The sequence below is a fragment of the Gadus morhua genome, chromosome 16 (genome assembly GCF_902167405.1).
Source record: "Gadus morhua chromosome 16, gadMor3.0, whole genome shotgun sequence".
NCBI classification, from domain to species: domain Eukaryota; kingdom Metazoa; phylum Chordata; class Actinopteri; order Gadiformes; family Gadidae; genus Gadus; species Gadus morhua.
This window is the reverse complement of record NC_044063.1, coordinates 4,202,856-4,223,294: the sequence shown is the minus strand read 5'-3', so window position 1 is coordinate 4,223,294 and position 20,439 is coordinate 4,202,856. Positions and strand designations below refer to the sequence as shown.

At 46.1% G+C, this 20,439-nt stretch overlaps 1 protein-coding gene across 11 annotated transcripts in view; it reads right to left on the bottom strand.

The window, feature by feature from the left end:
- Positions 1-20,439, bottom strand: part of ryr1b (ryanodine receptor 1b (skeletal)) — a 96,824-nt gene that overhangs the window by 49,162 nt on the left and 27,223 nt on the right. For all 11 annotated transcript variants that reach the window (XM_030381808.1, XM_030381809.1, XM_030381812.1 and 8 more), the window contains exons 12-39: positions 19,325-19,446; positions 18,391-18,577; positions 17,799-17,934; positions 17,464-17,559; positions 16,871-16,989; positions 15,969-16,102; positions 15,468-15,709; positions 14,271-14,463; positions 13,568-13,784; positions 13,178-13,282; positions 12,394-12,497; positions 11,936-12,019; positions 11,474-11,633; positions 10,905-11,052; positions 10,176-10,381; positions 9,474-9,648; positions 8,893-9,101; positions 7,786-8,135; positions 7,185-7,320; positions 6,458-6,618; positions 6,076-6,238; positions 5,287-5,373; positions 4,469-4,695; positions 3,297-3,741; positions 2,313-2,843; positions 1,869-2,069; positions 1,299-1,410; positions 566-712 (exon numbers count right to left, since the gene is read on the bottom strand). In XM_030381808.1, the coding sequence (XP_030237668.1) occupies positions 566-712; positions 1,299-1,410; positions 1,869-2,069; positions 2,313-2,843; positions 3,297-3,741; positions 4,469-4,695; positions 5,287-5,373; positions 6,076-6,238; positions 6,458-6,618; positions 7,185-7,320; positions 7,786-8,135; positions 8,893-9,101; positions 9,474-9,648; positions 10,176-10,381; positions 10,905-11,052; positions 11,474-11,633; positions 11,936-12,019; positions 12,394-12,497; positions 13,178-13,282; positions 13,568-13,784; positions 14,271-14,463; positions 15,468-15,709; positions 15,969-16,102; positions 16,871-16,989; positions 17,464-17,559; positions 17,799-17,934; positions 18,391-18,577; positions 19,325-19,446 (5,197 nt within the window). The remainder of the gene's footprint in view (positions 1-565; positions 713-1,298; positions 1,411-1,868; positions 2,070-2,312; positions 2,844-3,296; positions 3,742-4,468; positions 4,696-5,286; positions 5,374-6,075; positions 6,239-6,457; positions 6,619-7,184; positions 7,321-7,785; positions 8,136-8,892; positions 9,102-9,473; positions 9,649-10,175; positions 10,382-10,904; positions 11,053-11,473; positions 11,634-11,935; positions 12,020-12,393; positions 12,498-13,177; positions 13,283-13,567; positions 13,785-14,270; positions 14,464-15,467; positions 15,710-15,968; positions 16,103-16,870; positions 16,990-17,463; positions 17,560-17,798; positions 17,935-18,390; positions 18,578-19,324; positions 19,447-20,439) is intronic.

Below are 20,439 nucleotides of genomic sequence, written 5' to 3'. Positions count from 1 at the left end.
GAGAGAGAGTACAAACATGGGAGGAATTATGGATTAAAAATGTAATATTATTATTATACGGATTCATAAATAAATTGTTTACCAGATAGACAGTATGATCCAAAATGGGTTACAGTCCACAATTGAACATTAAAACTAACAACATTACAGCAGTCTGGTATATAACATCACACCGTGTGATAATGGAACTAACTGTCACATTGAAGCAAAATTTGGTAATTGAACTGATGGAACTTAGAAAATAGTTATACAATTTAATTTTGATAGCCTAGTTATTTGGAAAGAATGTTCTGTGTTTTTTTTATTTCATTTAAAAAGTTACTTTGTTATTATAAAGTTAGTTCGACAGTTAGTATGGTTTGAAAGTTGTTAGCTTTACAGTAGGGTTTGGACATTTCAATCTAAAAGTTTGTTAATATAAAGTAAGGTTGACACATGGTCTAAGTTTAAAGGTCAGTTTGTTAATATCAATTTAGGTTGACAGATTGGTCATTTCCCTTTAAATGTAAGTCAAGTTAAACACAATTATCTTGACAGTTAGCTTGCGGTGTTAGCTTGATCTTACCGGGTTTGGTCTCCTCTTTCACCTCGGGCTCCTCCTCCTCCTCCTTCTTCTTGCGGAGGGTCTTCACCTTCTCCACCAGACTGTTGAGTCTACCTCTGAGGGAGGTGTCCACCTCCACCTCCTCTGCCTCCCCTTCGATTACGATACCTACGAGGAGAAGGAGCAGAATAAGAGCTAACACAAACTCTGACCCAACAAGGCAAGGGCTCGAATTAATCCGGAATATTTATCACACACAAAAAACTACTAGTTCTGAATAAAATAATGTTTAATACTATAATGCAATTAGGGTTGACAAACGATTAAAAGATTTTGTCGCAATTAATCGAATAGCAATGGTGAGTTAACTCACGATTAATCCTATTTTTGAAATGGAATGGCACATTATAATGCGTCAATTTTAATTAATCGAATTAAAATAAGATTGCGTCAACTCGTTATCATCGCACTACTTTTAACAGCCCTAAATATAATACATGCATCACGTACGATATCGTGAATCATGTGTTAATTAATGCATCGTTAAACACAGGCTTCAAACACAGCTGTTCAAAGAGAAGGAATGATATCGGCATTGTGCTGACGACGAAAGCAAGGGCGGCTTGAAATTTGATCACTGACAAGGTTGACTTTCACAGATGTTTAAAAAAAACAGCGCCGCTATGATTAGGGCACATGTGTGAGGCACCTTTCTGCAGTTGTCAGGTCTAACCCCCGAGAGGAGGTGTCTTACCACAGTGGAGGAGCAGGTCGTTGTGGAACTCGGCCAGCTTGTCTCTGACCTCCTCAGGCACAGGACAGTCCTCTTCCTCTGGGTTGTTCTTGAAGTTGGTCAGCAAGATCAACTGGGAGGATTATAAAAAGGAAACGTTATAGAACAGATATGCACTTAATAGATATATCTTTTTCTTTTATTTCAGTTACTCAAACTCGGACATAACAACACTCATACTTTTCACTCAATCATTCAGTTTCTCACCTATTAGTGCATTTTAGCTAGAAGTTATCTTTTTTTTTTTTTAAATAAATGTATTTATTTTATTTCACCTACTCAAACTCATACTGACCTAACTGTTATAAACACACACACACACACACAGTTTTCACTCCCTCGTTCCCTCATTCACTCAGTCTCTCATCTGTTAGGCCCAATCTGATTTCTACCCCTTACCCCTTCCCCTTACCCCTTCAAAACAAGGGGGAGGGGTAAGGGGTAGAAATGGGATTGGGCCTTAGTGTTAGGGTTAGGTACGGGTTAGCATGTTAGCCTGTTAAGGGACCTCAAGCTGTGGGTACAGTCTACCTGGTCCTGCGGCGGGGAGCGAAACTCGCGGGTCTTGCGCGCGGTCTCGGCGGCGCTCATGGTGAACGCCCGCATCAGCAGGTTGTAGCGTATGCGCTGGTCGCTCTGGATCTCCTTGACGAAGTAGTCGGAGAACGCTACGATGCCCTCCACGCGGTGACGCAGCTCGCAGTCGCAGAAGTACTGCAGCAGAGTGCACATCTGTGGGAGGGGGGGGGGGGGGGGGGGGGGGGGGGGGGGGGGGAGTGCCGGGTCAGGGGGTACACCAGGGATTGGGTTGTGCGCACATCAATAATAACACATTATGTCTGCATTCACATAAACACACGTATTCGTAAAAGAAATAGCCTGATTGTAGCGATAATGATGCGGTGGGGATGATGCATTGATGTGATGGCGATGATGCAAAAGGAGTGATGATGATGACGATGGTGGTGGTTTCACCTGCAGCTTGACAGACTCTGGGAGCTTCATCTGCAGCAGGCCTTCCTCCAGACCCTCTTCTCCCTCCTTCCCCTCGGCCTCCTTCTCGTCTGCCACCTTCTCTCCGTCCTCCACCTTCTCTGCCACTTCCTCCTCTTCTTTAGGTTCAGCCGGCTCCTCTTCGTCTTTTTCTTCTTCCATCTCCTCGGCTTTAACTCCCCCCTCCTCATCCTCCTCCTCCTCATCACCCATCCCCTCGTCCTCCAGATCCACCTCCCCCTCTTCCTTCTCCTTCACCTCCTCGACGGCGGTCTCCTTCTCCTCCTCCCCCTCCCCTTCCTCCTTCTTGGCCCCGAACACGCTGGGCTCGATCATCTTGAGGATGTGCTGGGAGTCCTCGTCGTTGAAGATGCCCATGATGAGCAGCGTGCTGATGAGCTTCAGGATGGGCACGAAGTGGAACTCCACGCTGCCCCCCACCGGGTCCCGCATGGCCTGGCTGCCGTCCAACACGGCCTCCGTCAGCATGCTGATGGCCTTCGTCTTCAGCTCCTGGGGGGGTCACGGCAACGACGGGAATGGAGAAGGTGGGTTGAAAGATATATTGGGGAAAAACGTTAATACACACACGTTAACAGCCATTTCTTTGTAGATGTGTTTTGTATATCTGAACATACTACTGAATAACTGCAGTAAATGTGAATGAAGAAGCACCTCAAAATACACCTTCTAGAGACAAGAGTTTACAAGAAAAGATTATAACGATATCTCGTAACGGTTGCAGCAAAGTAGACGAATGGTGAGTCTAAAACGTTTTAGAGTACGTCGTTTTGGATCTGAAGAAAACCTATATCACAGAATAAGATGATTTATTCCACTGATTTCAATCCCAAACACATTGTATTTCACAAACAAACAAAAAGCAAACTCAAGCAACAAAAAGTTAAAGTCATAAATCTCTGGAGGGTCCACCCCCCCCCCCCCCCCCCCCCCCCCCTCTCTCACCTGCAGGGGGAAGACGGGGCTGAGGGTGTACAGGTCCGGGTCCGTCCCCACAAAGTTGATGGAGGAGAAGTGCAGCTTGGGTCGCAGGCAGGTGGTGAGCCCCACGCCGGGCAGCGAGTGCGCCTTCTCCTCGTCGGGGTACAGCTTGATGCTCAGGGTCTGCTCCGACATGGGCACGATGAACTCCCGGTTGGTGCCCAGCCGCGCGCGCTTGGCCGACTCCAGGTGGATGCTGATGAGCAGGTCGAAGTAGCCACTGCGCAGCGGCCCGGGCAGGTAGGTGTTCTCGATGGCGTAGAAGAGCTGCGACTCGTCCACGTGGCTGCAGAGCGCGTGCGCCACGCGGTTGTTGCCCAGCGCGCACACGGCGCAGTAGAGCATGAGCGTGTGGAAGTGGAACTTCATCAGGTCCTGCCGCTCGGACAGCTCCAGGATGTCAATGCATCTGGCGTGAGAGAGATGGGGGAGGGACATAGGTTTTAGCAGAGAGAGGAATATGTAGGGAGAGGCACGAAAACAGAGAGCAAAGACAGAGATTACAATTATAATTAGGGCATTTAGCAGACGCTTTTATCCAAAGCGACTTACATCAGTTAATACACACATTGACACACCGACGGCAGAGTCAACCATGCAAGGTGTCAGGAGCAGTTAGGGTTAAGTGTCTTGCTGAGGGACGCATCAACACTCAGCTGGGAGGAGCTGGGGATCTAACTAGCAACCATTCAGTTACAAGACAACTGCTCTGCCACCTGAGCTAAGCCGACCCATGGGAGAGATGGGAGAGAGAACACGGTGAATGAGGCAGAGTGGGAGTGAGTGGAAGAAAGAAGAACTATCGATTCTTTCAGATGAAGCAGGACTAGTTTCAACAATTAAAAAAAAAACATTCTACATTTCAAACTAGTTGAAGATGAACTGTAGAAAGAGGATAAGAGAGAGATAGAAAGATAACAGGGATACCAGTATGGTCGGTATTGGTCTCCCAGGTACTAGTTCTGATAATCAGGTTCTCTCTGGTCTGGTACCAGTTCCTAGTCTGGTATCGGGTCTGGGTTCTGGTAACAGGGTCTGGTCTGGTACCAGTTCCTAGTCTGGTACCGGGTCTGGGTTCTGGAAACAGGCTCTGGTTTTGTACCAGCTCCTGGTCTGGGTTCTGGCGTGTGACCCACCGGTTCTCCTCGGGGATGTGCAGGGCCATCATGATGAGGGGCTCCACACACTCCACCACCCAGCCCAGGCGCTCACTGATCCGGCCCACCCGGGGGTTCAGGAAGTGGTTGGGCATGCGGCTCCAGATCACGGGGGTCAACATCTGGACGTCCAGCCGAGGGGGACACTGGGGCACCGGGTTCATACGCTCGCTGCGGAACATGGCCGCCGAGATGGGCATGATGTTCTGGGAGGGAGGAGAGACGGCGGTCGAGTACAGCAGGTTAGCGTTTTGTTTAAACTCTTTTCAACTCATTGTCCAGTCCCTCCAGAAAAATGCTAAAGGCCAAAAGTCCTTGATTATGCCGCACGTTTTCTTAAAAAGTGCGATGAAATATGCAGCATATTTATGCAATTTTATGCGATGAAATTGCGGGAACTTGCACAAATTGTGGAAAAATGCGGAACTTGTGAAAAATGCTAAGATATATGTGATTTTCGAAATTGCGGGGATTGTGAAATCATGCAAGCCCCGCATATTTTGAGCAGAAATCGGCAATTTATGCGGTGAAAGTGCGGCATATTTGAAAAAATGCGGCCCCCGCATGAATATGCAGACTTTGGCTGATTATGCGTTGAATTATGCGATCGCATAATCACGTTTTTCTGGAGGGACTGATTGTCGATCGCAACACCTGCCTGTACCACGTCCGACTGACTCGTTTAATCTAGGACGAGGTCACATGCACTGTATACCCGGCTCTCTGTTATCTCAATGATAGTTGACTGTTCAATGAAGTGGATCTCTGTATTCGTGGGCTGCGGGTGAGGTTCTCACCTTGAGCTTCCCCAGCTCCAGCTGGACCATGTTCTGACTGGATGGCTGCACAAAGACCGCTGGGAACAGCTTGGTGTTGGGCTCCACCTGAAAGGCAACATCACGTTACATCATCACATCACATCACTACAGTTCCTCCATGTGCTCTCAGTCTGCGACTGCTAGATGCTGTGTAGACAAGCGCGCACACGCACACGCACGCCGCACACGCACCCACACATTACCATTAGCTGAACCACACAAATACACACACACAAACACACACACACACACACATTACCATGACCTGAACCACACACATACACACACACACACATTACCATTACCTGAACCACACACACACACACACATTACCATTAGCTGAACCACACAAATACACACACACAAACACACACACACACACACATTACCATGACCTGAACCACACACATACACACACACACACATTACCATTACCTGAACCACACACACACACACACCCAAACACACACACACGGGGACCCACACATTACCCTAACCTGAACCACACACACACACACAAAAACACACACACGCGCACACACACACACACACATTACCATTACCTGAACCACACACATACACACACACAGACATACACACACACACACACATTACCATTACCTGAACCACACACACAAACACACACACACACACACACACACAGACACACACACACACACACACACACACACACACACACACACACACACACACACACACACACACACACACACACACACACACACAGGTATGCGTGTGTGTCCTCACCTGGTAGAAGGTGTTTATCTCCTTCCCATTGGCTGTGAAGGTCATGAGGCCGGTTGCCAGGTCAACCAGGCAGCCGACGACCATGTCCTCCTGGCTGAAGCGCGTCTGCTGATTACTGACCAGGTCTCCCCCCCACACCATGTAGCAGTTACTGTGCTTCATACTGCAAAAAATACACACAACATACTTTAACTTACAAAAAACAGTGCAGCATTGATGGAGCCTTGGAGCATTGATGTCAACCGTCACGTCGTTTACGTTAATGATGCTCCTCTTATCCACTTTCTTTGCGAATTAATCAATCAGGTCAACCACATCGGTTCTGTACAGCCAGTCCCTTGGTAGTTGGTAAACACTATATAGATTAGCTATGAACACTGACCTGTCATGGATGTTTCCCCGGTCGTCCCCCACAGTGATGGTGACGTTGCGGACCTTGGTGAGGTCGAAGGAAGGGTCGTACATGTGGTAGTCGGGGGTCACCCAACCCACCCACACGGCCGACGGTTCCTGGCCCGCGAAGATCCTCAGAGAGTAGTAGTACTGAGGAGAGGGACAGTATCACTAGAGAATAGTAGTACTGAGGAGAGGGACAGTATCACTAGAGAATAGTAGTACTGAGGAGAGGGACAATATCACTAGAGAATAGTAGTACTGAGGAGAGGAACAGTATCACTAGAGAATAGTAGTACTGAGGAGAGGGACAGTATCACTAGAGAATAGTAGTACTGAGGAGAGGGACAATATCACTAGAGAATAGTAGTATTGAGGAGAGGAACAGTATCACTAGAGAATAGTAGTATTGAGGAGAGGGACAGTATCACTAGAGAATAGTAGTACTAAAGAGAGGGACAATATCACTAGAGAATAGTAGTACTGAAGAGAGGGACAATATCACTAGAGAATAGTAGTACTGAAGAGAGGGACAATATCACTAGAGAATAGTAGTACTGAAGAGAGGGACAGTATCACTAGAGAATAGTAGTACTGAATAGAGGGACAATATCACTAGAGAATAGTAGTACTGAAGAGAGGGACAATATCACTTTTTCAAGAGGCAACATTTAGCAATCAAATGACTGATCGTCTGATTGCGAGGCTGATCTCACAGTGGTGGTGTTCAGGATGATCTCTGGGTCGTCACGGTCATCCGGCACCACGTCCTCCATCAGACGAGGGACGGTGGGCGGGGCCGGGGGTGGAGACAGTGTTGTCATGGCAGCCTTCTTCGTCTTGGCGAAGAATCTAGACGACCACGAAGAAACAAAACAGGATTGGAGTTAGTAATAAATTGACCAATAATTCTATTTTTATAGAAAACTTCTTCCGAAATAATATAATGCAATAAAATAGTTTTGTGCTTAAATCTGGATTTGTCAATGAGCATCATCTGGGACAAGTTTAAAATATGGATGGCAGGGTTGTTTTATTGTTTTAAAATAGTTTGGCAGCGAACGAAGGAAATCCTCATGCCAAAACGGAAAATGATGTCCACCAAATCGAGAATAAGACGGCACACACAACATAAAACGGCAAATTCAAATGTCTGTTTGGTGAAAGTTGTGTGTTCTTCCGGTCAGCGGATGGCTTCACGTTACAGGCCTCCTAGTAGCAGTAACCAACCAACCATCGAGCACAGAAAAATCAGATCCGGGTATTTTCCAAAACCATTGCCCCCCCGCCCCACACTCAGCCGTCTGCCCCCCTCACCCCTTCTTCTTGCCCTTCTCCGACAGCGTGTCCTTCTCGTTCTCCGAGGTCACCTCCCGGGCCACCGAGGGCTCCTTCTTGTCCTCCTCCTGCTCCTTGCGGCTCGCCGACTTCTTCAGCACCTCAAACTCAGAGTCGGGCTCCTTCACCACGCCGACCTCCTCCTCGGGGATGGTGAGCGCGTGGGTCAGAGGCGTGGTGCCCGCCGTGACCTTGAAGACCTCGTGGAACTGCACGGGCATGCTGAGGCGCATGAACAGCATGTCCGTGTTGGCGTTCTGCGAGCCGAACGTCTTGTGGTTGATCTTCAGGCAGGGGGCGGTGTCCACCGTCCCGTCTACACGGGACACCTTGAACGAGGACACAAATACGATTATGATGAGGTAGGGCTGGGCAATAATTCGATTACGATTATTAATCGCGATAAAACTCACGTCGATTACGACGATAAGCATTAGACATAAATAGCTCGATATTAAAAATAAAAAAATAAAAAGTAAAAAAATATATATTTTGAATAGGTTACAAGGCAAGCTACCTTATATTGTTCTGTTGGAAGCAGATAAAACACGTTTGTGAAGTTAAATGTTTATATTTAAATGTGATTAAATGTTCCCTTATCACAAATATGGTTATAAACAAAAAAGTATGGTTTAACTAATGAACACTCCAGTTTCTTCAGGCTGCAGCAGTATCAAATCATATATCGTGATTAATAGATATATATCAAAAAAATAATCGTGATAATATTTTTTGCAATATTGCCCAGCCCTATGATGAGGGCAGTGGTACCAAACATGTGGGTCAGGGCCCCGTTAGGGCCCGGCTGATATCCATACGGTAGGGTCCCGGGAGACCGTAAACAAGCCCCACTTATTCAATATAAAGTTCAATATAAAGTTATACTACTCCAGTTGGATTTATTGCTGGTCAAGAATGTTGGCCACCTAAACTTAGTGTTAGTAACCCAGTGTTAGTTGTCCATGAATTTTTTAGTTAACATAATTTGTGTTTGAAATTGTAAATAATTATACTTGAAGAAAATACTTTTCTTGCAAAAAAATTATTTTCCCTTGCAAAAAAACTATGGCCGTGTTCTGGCGCTACCTCAATATGGCTGTGGCTGGTGGGGACGGGTTCGAACTGCGGCAGGCTCTTGCTGAACCACATTGTAATGTCCCGCTTCATGTTGATGGCGAAGGGTTCGAATCCCTCCTGCAGACCGCAGATGGCGAAGTAGCGCAGGCTGCTAACGTTCTGACCGAGGTTGATGCGGCCGACCTGCGATAGGCCGAGCGTGCACACCGGGATGAAGCCTACGGGATGGAAACACAAACTCTCACCAGCAACATGGCTCTGAACTAACATTTGATGCTAGCATCCTAGCGTCTACCTAACAGTAGGTTACTATCCACCCAGCTATCAGCCAATGGAAGCTGTGAGCAACCCAGCCCCTGTGCAAAGAGCAACATAGCCACTACCTCAAGTCTGCTAAAAAACACCTATTAGCTTATAAAACCCAGCTCGCAACCCAGTGCCTAGCGAATAGTACACTCTGTAGAGTGCTAATCCAGTGTAATGTGCTAATCATGCGACTCTAGAATCAAATCCTACTCAGTTAAATGCTGACCTGGAGATAATGCTGATCTATTGTAAAATATGAATACAGTGTAACATGTTAGGCACACCTTCTCCAATCTCAATGTCCTTGAAGGCCATCTCGGATCCAGAGTCGCTGATCAGCATCTCCCCGTTGAGGGTGAACATGATGTTCATGTCCGTCAGGTCGATCATGCAGCCCACCACGTCGCCCGACATCCATTGGCGACCGAACGGCTCGTTGCCCACGTGCCAGCGTTGGGCCTGGGAAGGTCAAAGGTCAAAGGTCAAAGAGCAGAGAGAGTTCAAAACAGTTCAGATGCCTAATTCAAACGTTCTGTATGTCTACATACACCAATCTTAAACTTGTTTAAGATTCAGATCAGTGGACATATCAACTGAAGTGTAACACTGTTTGGTTTTGCGAATTGATTTATCCCCATAACGTAACGCGGTTAAGAAAACCAGGTTACTGGAACAATATTCGATGTCCTTGGCCACGTAAACACTTAAAATGGGTTAGTGAACAGTGAAGTAATTCTGTGCATGCAGCAAGTGTTAACCAAGTGTTTACATATGCCATTGACACACGATGGCTCAAAAGGAGACATGGACCGACAAGGAGACGATGTTGATGTTAGATCTGTTAGATCTAAGATATCTAAACATGTCAACCGGCACTAGTCCGGGTGGTCCAGCCTTACCCAGACTAGGCTGTTTAGCATGTAAACATTCAGATTAAGTGTGTGTTTCAAAAGCAGAGTAGAAGCGACTGAGAGCGGACGGCTCACCTTGTTGCCGTTGAACACGTAGGCCAGCTCGTCGGCCCCCAGCTCGGTGTCTGCGTGGACGCTGGGTCTGGCCCAGCCCACCCGCATCTCTCCCGTGGTCACCGCCTCAAACTCAAAGTACCACTTCCCCTGGGTGATGGCGTAGGACTTCTCAGCACGGAAGATACGCACCTTGTCCCCGCGCATGTTCTCCAGGCCGTGGCCGGCTACACACACACACACACACACACACACACACACACACACACACACACACACACACACACACACACACACACACACACACACACACACACACACACACACACACACACACACACACACACACACACACACACAAAGACATTGCCCAAATGGATATAGCAAGGATACTATAGGTAGCACAATCAGGATTTGCATCATTGTCAGTTCACAGGTTTACAAGCTGATAAGAGTACCAATAAGCGTGTTTATGTGTTATGCTTCCTTTCAAACAGTGATTAAGGTGTTGCACTCCCAGCTGAAGGCTTCTGGGTTCGAACCAGTGATCACTTTTTACTCGTAGGCGTTCCTCATCTTTAAAAGCCTTAACACCTACCTACTCAAGACATTGATCTCAATTTACTGTACAATCAAAATGGTTATTTTATGATTATTAGCATTACTGGTAGGAGTATAATTCATATTTGTATGAATTAATTGAATCTCTCGGTATAATAATATGTAATTTAGGGGTGCGTGCGTACGTACTGCTTTCCTGATCTGGAGGCTCGATGTTGTAGCCGTAACCAATCAGAGTGCGGACAGCGTTGTTGACACTGTCCCGATTGGTCTTCTTAGTTCTCTCGTCCAATAGCACGTATGGGACCAGACGAGGGTTTCGCTTGTTCAAGATGTCCTGGGTGTGAGCGGAACACAAACGGAACAAAATTAATGTGTTGAGGTCAGGTTCAAATATAGATATGCTGCCATCAATATATACCAACCTATTGAGTATTCTTTTTTTTTACATTGAACACATACTGTATATGTAACGACAACAACAACAAAATTAAGAAAAGCAAACAACAGTTCATGACAGATTGTTCAGACTGGACATTCCTGATTTGCTGATAGAGTGATTGAAGCACAGAATAAAAAAGCACAGAATTAAACGCAATTGAATTGCGTTTGAATGGGTTAAAAGAAGACCAGAATTAGCTTTTTATTTCCACTTTTAAAATGTAATTTTGCCATACGTTTTTTTTTGCAAAGAAAATACATTTGATAAAGAGCTGGACATCTCGTTCAGAAGAGCAAACAGAACACCAGACCCTTACCTGTACTATGCTGTAGGTCCAGCCCTGTCGGACTCGGTCCCTGGCCCAAACGTTGTGCCCGTTCTCTGCCAGTTTCTCCACCAGCTGGTTCTGGTTGGGTGTCAGTTTGACGTGGTTGAGGTCCAAAGGGGCGGGCTTGTATGCGTTCACCATCACATAGCTACACAACGACAGATGAATACACGGCAGTTCACTCATCAAAGAGCAGGTAGGGGCTAGGGCATCTAGTTCAAGGAGGGCTGTGGACATTGGGCATCAAACCCAGAACCTACGACTATCCGCCCCACAATACACATTTAAGATAAGCCTGAGGGCAACAATTGTTCTATTAAAGGTGGAAGTATTAAAAATACAGAATATCAATTCAAATATATTTAAAAGTATTAATAACAAAAATTGGGTACAATTTAAAAGGAGGAGCACATGAACACTCAGGCAAACAATATTTATTTTTTTACGTACGTCTTGGGCAGCTTGATCTTCTTAAGGTTCTCCTCTGCCTTCTCGTCTCCCATCCCCACATGGCAACCCAGGGCCAGCAGAGTCCTGCACAACAAAACACAAGATACCTTCACCACGCGGTCCTGGGTTTGATTCCCACTTTGGGGGGAAAACCCCAACAGTCTCTCGTAACAGGATGGAGTTAGTTTGACGGAAAGACATGAAATATTAATACGGTCATATTTTTTACAGGTATTGTGCAACCAAGAAAAGATCACTGTCAATTCAGTGTTCTACTTTTATGCAACCGTGCCTCTGCATGCTTGCAATAATATACATCTTGCACAGAGCGTTAATCTGTGTTTGGATGTCTTCGGACTGCAGAACATTGTCATAGAAGTCTACCCTACCCTAAAAAACGGTGGTTCATTTATCCTGAGGTCAGACAGAAACCCTTTTGTTCCAGCCCCTGCACTCACTTGAGGGTCTCGGCAGACATCTGCAGGTTGTAGTTCCTTTCGGGCTCCGGGAGGCTGTGGAAGTCCAGCAAACAGGGGTGGAGCTTCTTGTTGTCATCTCGGAACTGAAGGGAGTGAGATATTATTGTGCGTTCACACCAAAAGCTGTAAAGCGTTTTGAGCGATAAACGCCCGTTCACTTTCTATTAGACATGAGCGATAAAGCGATTGGAGCGATAAAACGCTTGAGCGATAGTTTTAAAGCTGTAAAGATGTAAATGAGAGTTGAAAACAGCTCAACTCTATGCAAATGAGCTAGTAGCGTTTTGGCTGTAAATGACCGCCAGCCAATCGGAATGTAGATGTGTCTCGTCGGCGTGGGTGGTCCCAGTAAACATACGCGAGAAAACGCAAGAGCGATATGAGCTGTATATATTTTGGACAGCATTGCGTTTTGAGCTATTTGGCAATTTTGCATCTTTTACAGCTGTTGGTGTGAATGCACAGTTAATCTTATGTCGATACCTGACATGTCAAGCAAAATAGTTAGGGTAACCCTTGTGTGTTTCTTTTGAGACTTATGCACCATATTTTTCTAAAAAACTCAAGCACAATCTTCATACATATTCAATACTGTGTTGAACAAAAAATCTAAAAGCCGGCTTTGTTGTACGATAAGAAAAACAAAAACAGAGCATTTTTACAACCAAAGCTTAACTCCCAGGACCTTTGGCTATCTCCTTGGCAGTGTGTGTGTGTGTGTGTCTGTCTGTGTTTGGATGCATGTGTATGCGTGTGTACTCACAGAGGCGTACGTCCAGCCTTGCTCGATGCGGGTCACAGCCCACAGCTCATGGATGTTCTCCGCCAGCTTCTCTCGGATCCGCTCCAGGTTAGGCGGCAACACAATCTAAATCACGGACACACAAACCCACACACAAAACGTCAATGAATAAAGCAGAAAAAAACCTTTGTCAACTTTAAAGGTTCCCTATGTTTACCCCCACACGTGAGGCCTAGATACTTCCACTAAGAAAGGGTTATTTCTAGAATGAATTTCTCTAACACATCGCTCAGAATACTTTTGCAGTTCAATTTTGGGTTTAATGCCCTGATGTCCTCAGACACCCTTTTAAGGCTCTTTGGCTAAGAGCTGATTAACTGAGCAGCGTTCAGAGGAGGAGTGGCCCCTCACCTGGACGGTGTCCACTGGACAGGGGGTGAAAGAGGTGTGTGTGAGCGACTGGGTGGGACCCAGCAGGTTTCGGACACCGTTGTAGTCGTGCTTGTACTCCTTGATGGGCTCGATGCGCATGCGGTCCTTGGGCAGCAAGGCCTCGTAGCACGGGGCGTATCCGGGCGGCGGCATGAATTTGAAGTCACCGTGACGACCGCCCAACAGGAAACGAGCCCTAGAGTGAGAGGTCAAGCCAAGCAAAACACGACATTAGTGTTTATGTTGTCACATTAAAAAGTTTTAAAGGGTTTAATCAATACACCAGAACAGAAAGTAAATCTAGCTAAGACATTTAATGTTGGGATGCTGCAAAAGATATTGGCTTGATTTAAACAGCTGTCAATGTGGCAACTTATACAACTCAAGTTATCAAACATAATATATGAAACGTATTTTCCCCCAAAAAATTTTTTTCAACTCCCTCAAAAAGTATTTAGATTTTTTTTATTTAAAAATAATACTATATAAATTAGAATTTATTTTTATTCTATATCATTTAAATTTAACAATTTATAGATAAAAAAAAAGAGAATAACCTCCTTGAGGCAGTCAACAACCATAATCGCCTCAACGATCGCTTTGTTATCCTTCGCTAAGTCCTTAATCAAGTCACCATGACTACCACAAAAAAAAGGCGGGAAAAACACAACCGCGAACTGACTTGATGCCGGCGGAGAAGCTGATGACCGGGAAGAAGAGGCCGTCGACGTTGAAGTTCTCAAACATGCCCTGCACCGGGTGCCCGTTGATGCGGAAGGAGATACTGGGCACGCTCAGATCCAGACAGCAGCTGACAACGTCGTCGGCCGCCAACACGTGCTGATTGGGCGAGGCCACCTGGCGCGGCACGGTGCCTGAGGACAGACAAGAAGTCAGGGGCATGACAGTTGGTGGATGACATCATCAACTGAAATAGAAGGATGTCCCTCTAGGGCAGGGGTCTCAAACTCAATTTACCTAGGGGCCGCTGGAGGTAGAGTCTGGGTCAGGCTGGGCCACATCAAGTATTCAACAAAAAAATTTAGCACAACTGACCCAATCTAAGTTAATGATCGGGATATAATTAGATCACGTTGGCTATGTAATCACTGACAACAGGGGACATTTCATGGTGGTTGGTGGAAACCGGGACATTTTAGCGTCCTTTGGCTTTTGTCGGGACTCAGGACACGTAACTCAAAATTGGAACTGTCCCGGCAAAACCGGGACATCTGGTCATCCTATCACAAGTGATAAAAACGCGTGGCAAGCGTCTCAGCAAAAATGTGCGTTTGACAACAACGCGCGGGCCGTACTAACATTAAACTTTGATGCCAAGTAGGGGGCCACAATATTTCATCCCTCGGGCCTCAATTGGCCCCCGGGCCGCGAGTTTGAGACCCCTGCTCTAGGGTAAAGGATTCACCCTGATTCTAAATCACCCTACTCCCTCAGCAATAGCAGTGGAAGTACGCCATTAAGACCAGGATATTACATTTACATTTACATTTAGGGCACTTAGCAGACGCTTTTATCCAAAGCAACATTTGTCATAAGAAGAGCATCAATATATCACTGTCGGTACAGAAAGGATGTTCATAGGACCAAGTGCTAGTACAACAATCGCTAGGCTAACCAAATCCCCGTGTTACAGCCATGATAGCAGCTACTGCAGTTGCTACACAGTTAAGTACTACAATACAATACAATACAATACAATACAACACAACACAATACAGTGTACAATGGTGGCCAGAATATATACTAGCCAGATATACTAATGCTAAGTCAATCATCCCCCTTAGCGGCATTAGCAATAGTTCCCCGCCCTGCTCTTTCCTCCGTCCAACCCCTTGAGTATGAGGTCCTCCCGGCTCACCTGACCAGAGGTGTAGCCCGTCAAAGCCGTAGGAGTACAGGTCGTCGCCCACCCCGTTGCCCCCCCAGCCCTCTCCCCCCCCGGGGTAGGGGCTGTAGCCCTCCGTCAGCGCCCAGCCCACCCTCAGGTGGCTGGCCTGCGCTGTGACGAAGGGCTCCACCTGGTCCACCATCATCTCAAAGTACCACTTCTTGTACTGGGTGGAGCCCTCGCACGTCCCCAGGAAGATGTTAGGCCTCACACTGAGAACGGAAACCACAAACAAACGTTTTTTTTATTTTACATAAAACATGATCTGCTAGGAATTTGTCCGGAAATTATGGCCCAAAACAACAAACATTCCTCTATATATTATTTTGGACTATATTTGTGTAGGTTTTTGTGTAGTGGGATTAATTAATGAATTAATAACCGTAGGGCACGCACACCCTTTGTTACCCAAACAATACTAACAGATTGTTTTAAAGTCTGAAGTGTTGTCTCTGTCTACAAATTCAGTACCTGGTCACATAGTTGACAATGTTGGTCTGTAGCAGAAGGTCGCGACCCGGAAGTAGATTCTCAGTGATGAGGTTCTGATTGGATCTGACGGCCACACCGTTACATACACACAGAGAACGCAGCACATCCAGGACCTGCAGGGGGCAGAAGAGAGCTCAGCTCCACTCCACTATTTCATATTGTTTCTATCATCAAAGCTCGCCTCTCTCTAGTTTTACTCCCTGGTATCCTCTTGGGTTCTTCACCAAACAAACCTGATAGTAGTTTGGATGATTAAATCATGCAACACCCTGAATTTTCCATCTGGGAATGATAAAGCACTATTTAATTGTATCTTCAAACCAGTCATTAATATGTAAACTAGACATTCCAGGATGGGGTATGTATGAATATACAACGACAAAGCTATAAGGAGGAGCTTGATGTTTTGTGCTTTGTTATTGGTTTAATGATGAGTGTGTATTTTTCAAGAGTGATAAAATAATTATCTGCCGTTGGCCATGAACAACAATAGAACATAAAATACTACTGCAGTGGCTATCAAACATGGGAGGTCTGAATATTTTTGTGATACCATTTATCTTTGTGCACGTGCTTCCACCAACAGATCTTATTATCGCTGCTCTACTCCTACATACATGATGTTTTATCAGACCTTTCAAACCTTTTAAATATAAAAATATCTATATCTTATTAGTCTGCAATCTCTGAGGAACGAGTCTACACCGAGTGTACTGTCCGACCCACAGGTTCGAACATCTGAGTAACTAATTGAGCTATGTCCTGACCATGTGTTTGGGAACCATTGACTAACATACTATTCTTAGAGTCAAGTTTGTCCTGACCCTGTGGTTGGGAACCACCAACTATCTAACCACTGTAAGTCTACAGTTTGTCCTGACCTTGTGGTTGCGTCCATGTTTGTCCAGCAGGGAGATGATGGACTTAATGTGGTTCTCCTGGATGATGTTCAGAACCTCAGGACTTTCAATCAGAACACAATACAGCACCTCCAGAATACCTGGAGACACAATAACCTCATCAGAACACAGTATAGAACCTCCAGAATACCTGGAGACATCACAACCTCAATAGGACACCTGGAGACAGCACAACTTCATCAGAACACCTAGAGGCATCACAACCTGATCGGAACACAGTATAGAACCTCCAGAATACCTGGAGACACAATAACCTCATCAGAACACAATACAGAACCCCCAGAATACCTGGAGACATCACAACCTCAATAGAACACCTGGAGACATCACAACCTGATCGAAACACAGAATAGAACCTCCGGAAAACCTTGAGACATCACAACCTCATCAGAACACAGTACAGAACCTCCAGGATACCTGGAGACATCACAACCTAAACAAAACCGTGTAAGGAATTTGAGAATGCGGCTAGATTCCTTTCTCACCATTGCATAGTTCCTCCTCAAGGAATAAGAATTGAATGCTATTCAGAGGTGTTGTTCAGGTGTGCTTACCTGAAGACGCCTCCAGTCTGTCCAGTTTGCTCACCAACCAGTCCAAGTTGTCACAGAACAGAGCACAGTTGGAGCGGTTCCCTCGGATCAGAGAGGCTGAGAAAGAGAAACGATGAAGACAAAGAGACAACAAAGACAGAGAATCAGGATCACCTGTTAATGTAAATATCCCCTGTTTCATAGCTGCCCACCGCTAAGCAACCTTTCAGAGGGCGTTTTTCGAAAGCATTACTATTCCGACCAAGAGGGGAGCAAAGGAAATGTGCCTGGGTGGAGCGAGAGCTATAAACAGAATCCTAATGAGCACCAATAAGGTTGGTTCTGATTGGACCCACCCAGCAGCTCGTAGAGCAGGTTGACGATCTCCTTCCAGGACTCAGCCGCCTCCTCGCCAGCGAACTCCGAGAACTCAGCGGCGGTGTTGTAGATGTTGAGGCGGTCGATGCACTCCAGCACGATGGTGATCATGCCCTGGACGACATAAACATAAACATGTGAAGGACGTATGAGTGCTGAATGTGATGAGATTTTTTGCGTAACTCCAGGAGTCGAGCAAGAATAGATCAATATAGGATGTATTATTGTGGATTATTGGGAATTATTGGTGTTTGAAATATGTATAATGTACAATGCGTCGTGGATTATCATTTGTGGATTAGGGATTGTGGATTATCGTTATTATGGATTATGGTTACATCGATAATGGCCAATTGATAACGGATTATGTATTATCTAAAACGGATTATGCACCATTTATTATGTTTTATTATAGATCACAGATTAGAATGGATTATGTATCATGAAAGTTTATATATTCTTCATTCTGAGAATACATAAACAATCTCAATTCTTGATTCTTAGATGATTAATTATTACTTATAGATAATGCGAGGTTAATGGAGGATAGTTTAAAGATGCTAATGGCACCTCCTCCTGGAAGAGGTTCTGTCGGTTGCGGAGAGAGCGCAGCTTGGTCTGCTTCTCCTCGTGCTCCAGTTCCTCCTCGGGGGGTCGGAAGTAGAAGATGAGGTCCTGCAGGGACAGGATCACCCCCTCCAGGGGCAGGTTGACGGGGCCCGGGGCCTTGCTCTTCGCCTTCAGGGAGTCCAAGCCCCTGGAGGGAGGGGGACGCACGGGGAGAGGTTCACATACAATGACCGCACAGAGGAGCGCCCGACGGCAGCGCTGCTGAGGCATCGTGGCGGTCGCCGATGTGTCCCACGTTTCGTTTGCCCTGGTTGGTTGCAGATTGCCCCCAGAGGGACTCTGGTCTGCGCCTGCTGATTGCGCCCCTTGGAATTCAAAAATGAACTGAGATGTTCCAGACTCATTGGTCTGATGACGTCAGGCAATTTTGGGTGTTAGAAAGCAAGACAAACTGAAAGTGGAAGTACTTTGAATCATAAGATACAAGTACTTTTGGTGATAGTTCCTATGATGCATGAGAGATGGTTAATTAAGGAATAAGAGAAGGGATGGTTGCGTATGGGTATGCATTCAAATAGCTAGGGTCAAGTATTTATGGTTAAATCAAATCTACCTTTATTCAATGAGGTGGAGGTAAGGTGTTCAGACTAGGGTCAGCTATTTGATGAAGTGACTGGAGATACCGGTGAGGCTGTAGATCATAGGTTAGGGTCAGAGTTTAGGGTTAGGAGTTAGGGTCTGGTGTTAGGGTTAGGGTCAGAGTTTAGAGGTAATAAAGACTTAATAGAGTATCCGAAGAGGTCAGAGGTGTTGTAGGGTCAGGGGTTAGGGACGGAGGTCAGAGGTTCAGGATCTACTTGATGAAGTGTCTTAAGAGGCCCCGGGTGCTGAAGGGTCAGTGGTGAGGGTCGGAGGTCAGCGGCTCGGGACCTACTTGATGAAGTGTCTGAAGAGGCCCGTGGTGCTGAAGATCATGCGGGCGGCCTGAGATTCCTCTGTCTGGGAGCGGGAGACCGTTAGAGCGTCGTCCATGTGGCCTTCCTGGTGCAGGATAGTCTGAGGAGGAGCACACAGGAGGAGGTTAGGGAGAAAGATGGGGACGAGGAGAAGTGGAGTGAAGGAGGCGTCACTGAAAGGAAAGAAAGAGGAGGAGAGGAGGAGGAGGGTGAGGAGAGTAGGAAGAGGAGAGGAGAAGGAGGAGGGGGGGGTAGGAAGAGGAGAGGAGGAGGAGGGTGAGGAGAGTAGGAAGAGGATAGGAGAAGGAGGGGGGGGGTAGGAAGAGGAGAGGAGGAGGAGGAGGGGGGAGGAAGAGGAGAGGAGAAGGAGGAGGGGGGAGGAAGAGGAGAGGAGAAGGAGGAGAGGGAGAGGAGGAGGGGAAGGTAGAGGAGGAGGAGCAGGGAAGTGGAGGAGGGGGAGGAGTGTTTCTTTAATAAGCTTCAGACACGATGAACAGACTGTGAGCCTGCATCGTGTTCGTATCTGTTGGGACAATACGTAAAGGTTTTTACTCTCCTGGCTACAGAATAACTGTGTAAGAGTAGAATCGGAACCAGATGTATTTCAGCAGCCTGGCTTCGCCTTACAGCAGCGACGGGAAGCTTTGGGGAAGCAGGAGCATTTTGCAATAAAACACATCATTTCCCAATGGGCCTTCACTGAGTATAACTTCAGAGGGAATGACAAACAGAAAGCGTATATTTACTTTTTTGTGATAATTCTATGTTAAAGATAGAATTTGTTCGATTTATTACCGATATGAGGTATAAGAAAAGGGATTGATACTTTTGGACAGACGTATAATTGCATCGATGTCAAATAGTTTGATTAGGGTATTTGGGTAGGAGGCAGTTTGGTTTGGCCAGAGGTTCGGTGGGATGATGGTCCTGTCATGGTCATCGGCATGTATCTGGTATTAAGAGGTATTAATACTGGAACTAAGAGGTGTAATACCACATCTATAATGCTGAGCTATTCTCGTCCCTGTAGTTGTCATAGAAACACTAGGGAGCACGTAGGCAATATTTTGGTTCTTTCTGAAGTGAGGTTTGC